This window comes from Eriocheir sinensis, chromosome 8 (assembly GCF_024679095.1).
Source record: "Eriocheir sinensis breed Jianghai 21 chromosome 8, ASM2467909v1, whole genome shotgun sequence".
Classification (NCBI taxonomy): domain Eukaryota; kingdom Metazoa; phylum Arthropoda; class Malacostraca; order Decapoda; family Varunidae; genus Eriocheir; species Eriocheir sinensis.
The window spans coordinates 14,488,411-14,500,910 of record NC_066516.1 but is presented as its reverse complement, the minus strand read 5'-3'; the positions used below and the strand labels follow the sequence as shown (position 1 = coordinate 14,500,910).

General features: G+C 42.2%; 1 protein-coding gene and 1 long non-coding RNA gene across 20 annotated transcripts in view; one reads left to right on the top strand and one right to left on the bottom strand.

The window, feature by feature from the left end:
- The window catches only part of LOC126995590 (uncharacterized), a 40,804-nt gene that overhangs the window by 12,038 nt on the left and 16,266 nt on the right, over positions 1-12,500 (top strand). Inside the window, exon 3 of one of the 2 annotated variants that reach the window (XR_007750437.1) lies at positions 2,710-2,989. This is a non-coding gene — a long non-coding RNA (uncharacterized LOC126995590). Of the gene's footprint in view, positions 1-1,167; positions 1,308-2,709; positions 2,990-12,500 lie in introns of those variants that run through there. The other variant, XR_007750438.1, reaches the window with a different exon arrangement.
- Positions 1,451-12,500, bottom strand: part of LOC126995578 (uncharacterized) — a 60,072-nt gene continuing 49,022 nt past the window's right edge. For 12 of the 18 annotated variants that reach the window (XR_007750430.1, XR_007750428.1, XR_007750431.1 and 9 more), the window contains 4 exons: positions 8,696-8,914; positions 3,973-4,148; positions 2,698-2,919; positions 1,451-2,237 (listed from right to left, as the gene is read on the bottom strand). Coding sequence is in view for 12 of the 18 variants with exons in the window: in XM_050855253.1 (XP_050711210.1) it covers positions 1,947-2,237; positions 2,698-2,919; positions 3,973-4,148; positions 8,696-8,914 (908 nt within the window). In the remaining 6 variants the exon portion in view is untranslated. Of the gene's footprint in view, positions 2,238-2,697; positions 2,920-3,972; positions 4,149-8,695; positions 8,915-9,637; positions 10,401-11,820 lie in introns of those variants that run through there. The other 6 variants (XR_007750429.1, XR_007750427.1, XM_050855251.1 and 3 more) reach the window with 2 other exon arrangements.

The following is a 12,500-nucleotide window of genomic DNA, read 5'->3' as shown; positions in this document are numbered from 1 at the left end:
GCAGCATGAAAAGAAGAAGAGTTGGGCCGAAAGGCTTGCTCATGGATACTACGATGTTTTGTTAAAAAAAAAAAAAAAAAAAATAAAAAAAAAAAAAAAAACGCCAATTCAGACACAGACGCCTATAAGAATTAACTACGAGTTGATGAAGACTTCTTTAAAGAACTCCTAGGACGCATTACACCCTGCATCGATAAACAACTCAGCTGGAGGCGCCCAGTAGAGCCTGGACTGCGTGTGGCCATTACCACGCGATTTTTGGCAACAGGGGACAGTTACAAACCTCCGGTTTACAATTTCCTGGTGGCCAACAACACCGTCAGCCTCATAGTGCCAGAGAACTGCGAAGCAATCGTCCAAGAGTTCCAGGATGAACATATCAATCAACCAAACACACCTGATGATAGGCTGGCAGTTGGCCAACGCTTTTCACCCCGTTGGCAGTACTGTAACTCCTGGACGGCAAACATATTGTCATCAAGTTCTCAAGCAATGAAGTTCTACTGTTTATAATTACAAGGGATTTCACTGAATTGTGCTAATGGATGCCAATCATAAGTTTTTGTGCTGAGACGTGGTTACCGAAGGTGCCTCGTCAGACGGTGGAGTGTTCGCTGGAACTCCCCTGAAGTCGGCCCTAGAAGCTGAGAGCCTGAGACTGCCAAAACCTGTGCCACTGCTTTAGGACGATAAACCTGTGTTCTTTCATAATGTGGCAGACGACGCCTTCCAACTCAAGTTTAACTTAATGAAGCCTCACTCTGCCAGAGGACTGACGGAGAAAATATTCAACTACCGCCTTTCCAATGCCAGGCTCGTCGTTGAGACCGCATTTGGCATCCTAACCAGCAGGTAGGTGTTATATTTTATTCCATATCTTTCTTACCTGGCTTATACACCTGTACATGACCTCCACACACCTCATACATTTCAACAGTCTTTCCTATAACATTGATTTGTAAATTTTCTCAATGTGTAGCCAGCATAATCATGAAAGTCATCCGTTATTTGTTTTCATTTTGTAATGACATTTCTTCCATTAAGATTTACTCATATATTGCAACATACTAAACATTTCTGTGATAAAGCCATTCCCTATGTCTATATTCATCCAACTGATTATGTACTTTGCATGACACATTGATGTTATTATCATTTGTTCATTAGTCTATTTAGGTTCAGGTGCCTCTTGTCCCGGCTTGAGGTGGCGTCCGAAAGGGCTGAGTATTGTCCTGGCCTGCTGTTGCCTGCACAACATGTTGAGGTTCAGAGTCATAATTTATCCTGGCCTGGGGCCCATCCAAAGTGAACAGCCAACCTGCTCGCTGGCGCCAGAGCCACAGGCAAGTGCATACGGGACTACATCACTGAGTATGTCAGTACCCTCAAGGGAAACATATTTTGGAAAGATAACATGATACAAAAGTCATGTGTAATGAAAACAATAAAATATCGTAAGATCATACTTTATTTTTAAAAATATGTTTGTGTCATAACCTTATCACTGGTTCGACGTGGTTTCTGTTGTTGTTGTGATGGCTGTTGCTATGGGGTGGTCGGGGACTCCTGAACAGGTGTTGATAAGCGGCTCTGGGAGGCGATGTTGCTGGATGTATTGTCCAGTGACTCCCGTCGTGGTGTGTCAAGGTATGCGGGCCAGCTGGGCGATAGGAAGCCCTGGTAGTTGAAGGGGCTGCGTGGCACATATTGGGGATTGCCTGTCCCATTTATTTGAGGTTGTTGGGGCGGGTGAGGTGGGGCCAAAGCGGTCTGTCCCTGGGCCTGGAGCTGGGCTAGAGCTGCTCCTGGAGCTGTGGCTAGAGTTGCAGCTACATGTTGCTCATGACGGGTCTGGAGTGCTGGAATTATTGGCTGGGCAAGGGGGTTTCGGGGACTTATGGCTGTGCTGGCTCTGGGTTGAGGCTGCCCGAGACTGGTGTTAGAGTTCAGACAGCCAAGTCAGGCAATGAGGTGGGTGTAGCAGCAGCCGAAGGTCCTGCAACGGGGCTGCTGGGAGTCTGCTGTTGCCGCTTCCTTTGTGCCTCACGACAGGCCTCGGACATCTCTGCCAACAGTGTTTGCTGGACATCCATCCATGTGTCCACATCCAGCCGCAGGGCCATCCTGCCTAGAACGTGCATGAACGACTCTACTTCTTCTTGGAAGTCGCTCTTGGGTGCCAGGACTTTCTCCAGCTTTTCCTGGACACGGGACAGCGACTCGGCTCGCTCCTGAACCTTTGGGCCAGACGAAATAAAATTCCAATTAAATCCAACATTACATATGCAAGGGAGATGCATTATGAGAAAATTCAAGTTGGTGTTGCACAATTTTTAGAGAGGAGTAGCATAACACAATTGTTATGTTGATGACAGTGATGTCAAACCAAAATGCAATATTGCCTGTAAAAACTTTGGCACTCGCAATAGGTTACAATGACAACAATATCCTCTTTTTAATATGACTTTATAATTATTTATAATTAACTTTATCTAACTTCATTTAAGTCTATGTAACTTAAAATATATATATATATATATATATATATATATATATATATATATATATATATATATATATATATATATATATATATATATATATATATATATATATAACTTTATGGAACTTTTATCTAACTGTATCTAAGTTTATCTAACTTAATGTACTGTATAGTAAATTGATGTGTTTACTGACCTCTTCTAACAGAGTATCAGCTGTCATGGCGACAGCGCCTGCAGTGTCTGCTGCCCTTTGCCTGGCCCTCTTGGGTCGGGGTGCTGCTGTAGACTCTGGCTGGAACGGCAACATTGGTGACGGGGTGTGCTCCTCCATAAGCCGAGGATCATTCACCCCTTCCTCAACAATCACACCGTTCGTTTGGATGGCCTGGGTGGCTGGCACAGGCACAGCGGCAGGCTGTGATGGGTTACAGTAAAAGTTTCTTGTAAAATTTCGTGCGTATTTGAGCTGCAGAAAAGTTGTAAAGGTAAGTTATATTGTAATGAATTTATTAATAATACATGGTAAGGCCGGTAGTAAAGTAATGGTTATCATTCCACGGGAAATCGGAAAAGTACATCCTCAGGTCGTCCCACCGAGCTGAAGCAAAATGCCAGAAGCATCGCCTCCTCGGTGGGTCCAGAGGGTGTACAGGAGCGATAGGGCAGGATACAGAAGTAAGGTTGTGATCGGAGGAGCCCAACGGAGAGAACAGTTTGACAGAGTAAGCAGAAGGGTTAGAGGTAAGGAAGAGGTCTAGTATGTTGGGCCGGTCTCCAAGACGGTCGGGAATACGTGTAGAGTGCTGAACCAACTGCTCAAGGACAATGAGGAGAGCAAAATTGTTGGCTTGTTCACCAGGCTGGTCAGTGAAAGAGGATGAAACCCAAAGCTGGTGGTGAATATAGAAATCTCCAAGGTTGAAATTTCAGCAAAGGGAGAATGGGTCAAGATGTGCTCCACTTTAGAGTTCAAGTAGTCAAAGAATTTTACATAGTTAGTAGAGTTAAGTGAGAGATAAACAGCACAGATGTATTTAGTAGGTGAATGACAATGAAGTCTAAGCCAATTGGTGGAAAATTCTGAAGAGTCAAGGTCGTGGGCACGAGAGCAAGTGATGTCGTTGTGCACGTAGGCGCAACATCCAGCTTTGGATTGAAATTTAGGATAGAGATAGTAGAAGGGAACAGAGTAGAGATTGCTGTCAGTAGTCTCAGAAACCTGTGTTTCGGTGAGAAAGAGAAGGTGAGGCTTAGAGGAGGAGAGATGGTGTTCCACAGAATGAAAATTAGAACGAAGACCGCGAATGTTGCAGAAACTGATAAAAAATTGGTTCGAGGAGTCATCAAGACACCTCTCAAGTCGGCAACCAGAAGGGGAGTCCTCCCTGGGGGAATTTGTGTACCCCCCCAAGGCGAGGACCTTAATGGGGTTGGAATATAAAACTCAAGGCTTCAGTTCATTACATACCTGGACCATTGAGGAACGCGTTGGGCACCTCACAATGTAGGGAAGCATGAAGGAGAAGGCTGACACTATCCAGCTGTCCCTCTCGGTGAGGGCTCCCATGGCGCCTGACCCAGACTTCCTGTTAAGCTTCGCGTATCTCGTCCTCATAGACGAGTACCAGGTGTTGAGTTCGGAGACTGCAAAATAGACGGGGGAGACATTTTATGGGGCGTTATAGAAATCATAATCACAGAATATATACTACACCAGGTTTGCTAAGGTAATATAGAATTTTCTGAAAACAAGTAAACTAAAAAAGGATATTGGTGAACTTGGGGGAGTACATGGAAAATAGTAATGTGAATCATGTAGATTGGATAGCATAAAATCATGTAGATTGGATAGCATAAATGTACAGTCGCGATATGAAGTGATGTCGCCGTGTACGTTTATTTTCGATCACGCAAATATCGTTATATATTTTCAAGAGTACCATTATTTTCCTGTATCTTCATCATAATTTAACTAAATATATTTTAGAAGCTAGAAAAAAAAAAAATAGAAAAGAAATATTCAATGATGTCTTACGAAGAGTTGTCGAAATATTTTGACACAAAGTGTTTTCGTTCACCAAGGAACAAGTCAAATGAAGTCCAACTATCGACATATTACTCAAACAGAAAGTAAAATTATCTTTTCATGATCATTGTTGACAACACTAAATCTAACATACGCACAATATATAGGACATGCATAATTAGTCGATATCCTAAACAAGGATGGCGTAATTGATTTAATTTATATTCTCCTTTGATGATGACGTCATCGACCGCGCACCATACCTATTATTCACCCCTGACTCACTCATTGCCTTTCGTGGTCAACATAACGATAACAAAAGCTTTCCGTGGACTTCTAATGAATGATAGTGATCAAGGGAAGATCCCCACAGCCTATAACTACCGTGGGATAGTCGGAGATGAAAAAATAAGTATAAATAGCTTCAGAATAGTCGTGTTTTTTTAACTCCAAGCTCACTCTTTGCCGCCGATCGCAAACATCATTGCCTTTCTTGGTCAATTTAACGATGACAAAAGCTTCATGTAGACTTCTAATGCTTGGAGGTGATCAGTGGAACATGTCCACAGCTTATAAGTGCCATAGAATAATCGAGGAAGGTAGGGAAATAAGAATATATGGCTTTGAAATGGAGGTGGTGGTGCGGGCGGGTAGGCTAATCGCAGCGTTGCCAAACATTAGGCTATGGTCGAGTGTTCGTAGAGGCGTCCGGAATTTTGATAGTTCAGATAATTATGGCAACCCTACCTATGAAGGCATTCTTCATTCATCATCGTTACTGAGCAATGTTACTATGTATTTCAGTGCCCATGCTTATGATAAGAAGCCATCATCGTGAATAAAAGGTGTTTAATGAGAAACCTTATTATTTGATCGTTTCTTAATCAATAAAACGCAAAGTAACGCCAGTAACTGTCCATTCGCTTCGTGTCATACTGTGCGTGTGTATTAATAACTGCAGAAGACAGTTCATGGAATGACCCAATATATATATATATATATATATATATATATATATATATATATATATATATATATATATATATATATATATATATATATATATATATATATATATCGCCTAAATCTGAACAACGTATAACAACTGTTTTGCAAAGATAAGCACACGACGTGAGCTAAATCATTTCAAGGTTGTCTTCAGTACTGAAGACAACACATGACATTCCCAGTCGCATTTTTTTAAAGCAAATGAATGTATAATTGTAATTCAGGTACTGCTACGTTATTTTACCGTGTTTTACATCACAACGTATTATAGATCATTAAAAGGGAACATTATAACATAAACAATAAATACACATCACTTTCGTTACCTTCAAATGCTCCCGTACGAAACATTTTGAGAGCGGCGACATCACTTCATAACGCGACTGTACAGTCGCGCTACGAAGTGTTGAGACAGTTTGCAATGACTTGCGTTCAAATAATACAAAATATTATTCGAAGGGAAAGGATGTTTAGGAGTGATTTTGTTATAGATACACAAAATCTGATACTGAGAAAGGAAATAAATTCGATAGAGTGGAAGTTTTTACCTTATAACGATATATTAAGCAGCTCTGCCGAAACATTTTGAAACAGTTTTTGTTCAAAACATTAAAAGTCAAATAAGTTCTATGTTAAAACTAAGTATATATATATATATATATATATATATATATATATATATATATATATATATATATATATATATATATATATATATATATATATATATATATAAAACTGCACAAATATATTGCTCTTTCTTTCAATGTAGTGATAAACCCTATATTATAGAATAATAGGAAAAAATAATTAGCTGCACTTCATTTGATAAAATGCGAAATAAATACTACATAATGAACTCGCATTTGATGAGGACGTCATCGGGAACGACATTTATGCATGACTATATAAATCTTGTGTGTGTCAAATCAGCGAGAGCCTGAAAAAAAATCACAATCAATCGTCTATATTTTTTATTAACGGTGAAATCCAAAGAGAAGTATCGACAAGTGGCCAGACATATAATTCAAAATTGCACGAAACACACGATAATAAAAATAATAGCCTATTGTCTGGGTAGAGACGATGCCTGGTCGGCGCTGCACTGTTAGCCTACCACTTTCTTCCATTCATCACTGTCGATTTAATTATATACATCTGATCAAAATAATATAATTTATAACTTGTAGGTATGAATAGTGAGGTGACCTCTCTTCCGCCCCGGCGATTTTGCAAATGAATGTGGCTACATAGCCTATCATTCCAACACGTTTCTCTTCGCCACATTCACATAGAGTACATTGTTAAGTTTTCATTGCATTTAATGGAATCACTGATATTTATTAGGTGTGTGCAAAACTAGACTTTAAAATTAAGTAGTTTTATAAAAGTCGGTAGCGAATGTTTCCCCGAGGGTAGTTGCCAGATGTCGCCAGCCGTGTCCGAAAGATTATGAAAATTGTATCAGCACTTCGTAGCGCGACTGTACAAGACTCATGCCTTTTACTTTAGCCTATCGAGATATACATACATGAACACGCACATTTTTTTTTTTTTTGCAAATTTTATATATATATATATATATATATATATATATCTATATATATATATATATATATATATAGATAGATAGATAGATAGATAGATAGATAGATAGATAGATTAGTGGTAACAGGCGTGCAAAATGTGAAAAAAAAATCCCTCGGGTAATTCGGATTTTCGGAAAACTCGGATTGGCCTTCCCCCACCCAGTTGGTCATATATATATATATATATATATATATATATATATATATATATATATATATATATATATATATATATATATATATATATTATATATGACCAACTGGGGGAAGGCCAATCCGAGTAATCCGAAAATCCGAATTACCCGAGGGATTTTTTTTCACATTTTGCACGCCTGTTACCACTAACAGTTGAAATGGTCTGTATAATGCATTACGTAAATAGGTACTACATACATAGCGCGCGCACACACATACACACGCGGCGTACACACACACACACACACACACACACACACACACACACACACGTAACACATCATGAGCTCGGCACGGCTCACACCTCTCTCATGGTCCTGTATAACAGCCATTTTGTCTGCCACCGACAGCATCTTCAGCTTCCTAACTGACGGGGAAGATTACAAAGGCAACAATAAGGGCTACAGAGCGAGCGAAAGCTGAGGGAGACACTGCCGGCTTGGCTCCCGTTTCGCGTCTCCAACGGCTCGGACAACTCCTCGAATGACTCGGACGATGTAAGAGCGGTGCGTTTGAGAGAGGGAATCGGGTCGCCCAGGGCGCCCAGATCAACTGGACCCCTCATCAAACGCTTTTGTGCGGCTTTCAGTTAAGCCTCGTCATTGCTATGGTAATGGCGTCTCACTGGCAAAAAAATGGCATCCGCTGCTCTCCCTCTAGCTGTTCTGGCAGCAAAATGGCGTCCCCTGATCTTCTTGACGACGTTTAAACATGCATCCCTAGCTGTTCTGGCCGACGAGCTCCTTGCAAGAGGATGAAAAGGAAGCTGCAGTGGTTATTGTGGCACAGAGAGGTGAAATTCAATGGAAGCACTTATGTGTTTGTTAGGGCCGCCATATTTGCTGATGACGTCATCACAGCACGGAGGCGCCCCACCTCTCCAAACTGAGCTGCAGCGAGCAGTCCGGATTGGGAATCCGGGCTGCGGCGTCACGCGTTTGAGAGCACACGGATCGGTCCGTGCGGCCCGAGTCGCTCTCTCAAACGCAGCCCAGGGGTATTTTAGCCAGTATATAAGCCGAGTGGCTTAAAATTACTCAATCAACGGTCAAAAAATGCCTACCGGTGCACTCGGGATAGAACGTTGAAAAAAAAAAAAAAAAAAAAATCCTGAAAGTGTCCGACTTATCCGATATCAGGCTTATTCTGGTCCGACTGAAGCGGGGTTTACTGTGTGTGTATATATATATATATATCTATATATATATATATATATATATATATATATCTATATATATATATATATATATATATATATATATACATACAGAGAGAGAGAGAGAGAGAGAGAGAGAGAGAGAGAGAGAGAAATACATGTATGGCCTATGCATTCAGAGGAAACAGTAAACACAAAGTTATTATGCAAAACTCACCTTCCACGTTCAGCTCCTTCGCCTTCTCCGCCATCAGGCGTTGCTTCTTTTGGGCGTCCTTGTACAACTTCAATTTGGTGTTGTAAAATAATGGGTTCTTGTGCAGCCATTCTGCAAGTTCTGCCTCCTGGTCGTCGGTGAAGGAAGCCCTTGGACTTTGATGCACTTCTAGCTGTGACAGTGACTCTGGCTGGGAGTGGCTTGCGGACTGGCTGCACCCTGCAATATTCATTATATATTAGATATTCACCCATTTGGGAAGGCAAGGGAAATGAATAATATACATCTGGAGATGAGAGAGAGAGAGAGAGAGAGAGAGAGAGTAGGTATGTCTTTCACCTCCCACCCGTGATCCGCCAGAGCGCTCTTTCTTGCCCACATAACTGGATGAACCAACACTTACCATCCCGACTTTCGCGCTGCTTTGACATGTACGGGTCACGCCTACTTACCATCGGCGTCACCACGCTACCTTAAAAGGTATTTTCACACTGGACGTTTTCCTCTAAACATTGTGACTATGGCAAGAGAGAGAAAACAACAAAGGGAATATTAAAAGAATGATTACATGAACGAGAAGAAAAGGGAAGAAATAATGAAGAAAGTAGAAAAAAGTGATGGAAGGAGAAAGATGCGGAAGAAATCAAAGTAAATTAATTATAATGAAAAGAACAACAGGAAGAATAAAAATAACACGATGAACGAGAAGAAAGGGGAAAAAAGAAAGAAGTAGGAGAAAGGAATGGAGAAGGAGAGAGAGGCAAAAAGAACAGGGTTTGAGTAGCAACAAAATAATTAAAAAGAAAAAAAAGAAGCTAAGAAAGAAGAAGACTTGGCGTAATTTCATGACGGAGTAGTCGTAGCCATTTTTACGGTAAGTAGGAGGGGAGGCAGAGGAAGCAATAGTGCGGCATTTCTTGCACACGGTCTGCGGGATCTCACCAGATCTTGTTACTGTCATCCTGCTCCTTTAAGACCGTACTGGACACAGCTGCTTCTCAACTTGTGTGTCTAATTGAGCAAGAGTGACGGCGAAGAAAGTGTCGCATGACTCATCAGTTGTAGGTTTGATGTGAGTCAGATCTGTAAAAATTTATCGGCGTAGCTGTGAAGTTGTCTTCCTTGCAGCTGGTGGTGGAGTGGGAACTGATGTTGCAGGTGGTGGTGGAGTGGGAACTGATGTGGTAGGTAGTGGTGGAGTAGGTAGTGATGTAGGCTGTATTGTATCTGGTGTAGCGGAAGTACTGGGTTGAGATGGCTGTGTGGCGGGTGAGTCACTCTTAGCTGGCGGCGATTTATTTGTTTGTTGATTGTCTTCTCCATCTCGTCGTGTCCACCGCAAAGACAAAGCCCTCTGTACGTTAAGAGACCTCTTCTGAACACCTTTTCTTTTATAAGTCATATTTGACGGGAGTATTTCCTGCAGGACTTGGAAAAAAAATCTCGTCAAAATCTGTACCTTGCCGTGCGTCAGGCTGAGGCACATTGAGCAGTAGGAGTGGGCAAGAACCGGTTCCAGCGGTTCCGCTACGCAACCACTGGAATCGGTTCCCAAATCTTGGAACCGGTTCCGACCAAAGTTTTCTGCTTTGTCTGAGAAGTGTGATGAGGATTGAGAACAGAATGGAAGCGATTCTTTTTGGGCAGTATCTGGCATTGTTGTGAGAGGCTGCCATACTGCTCATCATTTTTAGCGTATGCCGCCCTTGGTTGTGTGTGTGTGTGTGTGTGTGTGTGTGTGTGTGTGTGTGTATATATATATATATATATATATATTTTTTTTTTTCAGTTGATGCCTGACTGTTAAAGGAAATATTTACCTATTTTTTCCAAGTCCTTTTACAATTTAGTCATTAAAAACAAAGATCACTTAGTGGTTTGCATTTGTTCCTATATATTAAAAAAAAATGTCAATACTTGAATGGGAAAATGGGGAGCATAAGTCAAGAATAAAGGAAGATTGGAAAAGACAGCTCCCCGAGTGGTGAAAAATAGGGCTACCCTGGTGGGAGCGGGCGAGGCTGGAGGCGGCGCGCGACCGCTCATGGGCGCCGGGGGAGACAGGCAAGGAGTACAGAGAAGCTGAACCCGGTTCCAAGGCCACGGAACCGTTCCGGCGGTTCCCGCAGCCAACCGCGCGCAAGGCTCCAGCGGACGTGAGGGTGCGTGTAGGGAGCATTGGATTTGAGTGTGGGAACCGGTTCCCACGGTTCCGAGCCTTCAGAACCGGAACCGCCAGATCCGAAAATGACGGTTCCTGCCCAGCCCTACTGAGCAGTAAGCGAGTCAGGCGGCCGCCAGCCCGCCACAACACACCACGTGGTGAGGGAAGTGTCAAGTGACGAAATTTACCGAGAAAAAACTTTTTTGGGGGGAATTTTACGTTTTATGATTCATAACGCACGTGGTGGCGCGTGAAGCACTATATGGCAACACCGCCAGCCATTTAAATGCCCGCCTCAAGGCGCGGGGATTTAAATATTAAAAAAAAAAAAAAAAACTTCACCACATGATACTTCTTGTATATGTTATTTTGTAGCTAAGTACAACTATTTCATATTTTCATGATATGTAGAATGTTCAACATCACTGGACTGCCACCCCAACCCCGGATCTGAAAGTTAACTTGAGTTCATCTGTGGACGGACTCTGCACGGGGCCCCGGGCCAAGGCCTACCAGAGGGGAGGCCTACTCAGAGCTTTCACTTGGACTACATTCACACAGCATCTTTTCCACACTTCTCTTCTGGCTTCGCTTTTCTGCCCTCTCCGCCCTCTTGGTCGAAATTTCTTCTGAACTGGTAATTGAAACAACGGAGACCCATTCTGAGAACATGTCAAGAACGGTGTTCTTCATGGAGACTTATGAAATACGTGTTTACACCGTGGAGAATCGCATACATCATTGATGCATACAGAGACTCATATAAAATCTAGATACATTGTGGGGATACACATAAAACCTACATATAACATAGGGAGTCATATAAGAGCTGCATGCATCATGATATGTACAATCCTCATTTTTCATGAGAATTCAAGGACCGAATACTGCCTACATATATCTTGGTCATTTATTTAACATCACTACTAATATACATAACAAATAGTTAAGCAACACTTACCATTTGGGAGGAAGAGTGATGGTACAGCTTCTTTCTTCAGAAGTCGTTTATTCCGAGGACTTTCAACACCAAGTAACCGACTTTTCATATCATCCATGTAACTGTCACTGGTAAAGTGCTTAGAACATACAACAGCATTTTTAGCATTGATTGAATCTCTCCTACGGCACACATTTACCCACACCTGTCTCAGTTTCTCGTCTCTTGGGAATCGGAAACATCGTAAGTTATTCTTGCCCCCTTTACCTTTTTTATTGCAACAGCCAAATACCGCACACTGATTTGGCATCGTTATTAATAATATTTACACTCCTCGGGACATGTGCCCTATGCAAGGCACAGAGGCAGACTGAAGGCCAGAACTATATTCGGAGGGGATTTAGATTATGGGATTAAGTCCACACCCTAAATATTGCGAAAGACAGAGTAGGAGCGGCTCCGGCCGACGCCCTCCTTGGCCCACACGTGACGTCATCACCACCTGTCACCTGCGCGCGCGGTCTCGTCCCGCCTGACCTAACGTGTTTAGATTTTTGGGAGGCCTAGGCGATGGGGAGTGACATCAGCAAGGTGCGGTCCCGCGCTCCGCTCTGGTCTCCTCTCCCCGCTCTGCGCTGTCTTCTTTTTTTCACCTCCGTGTGTCCCACTATATAATGACTTGCCTTCTCTAACATGTGCAG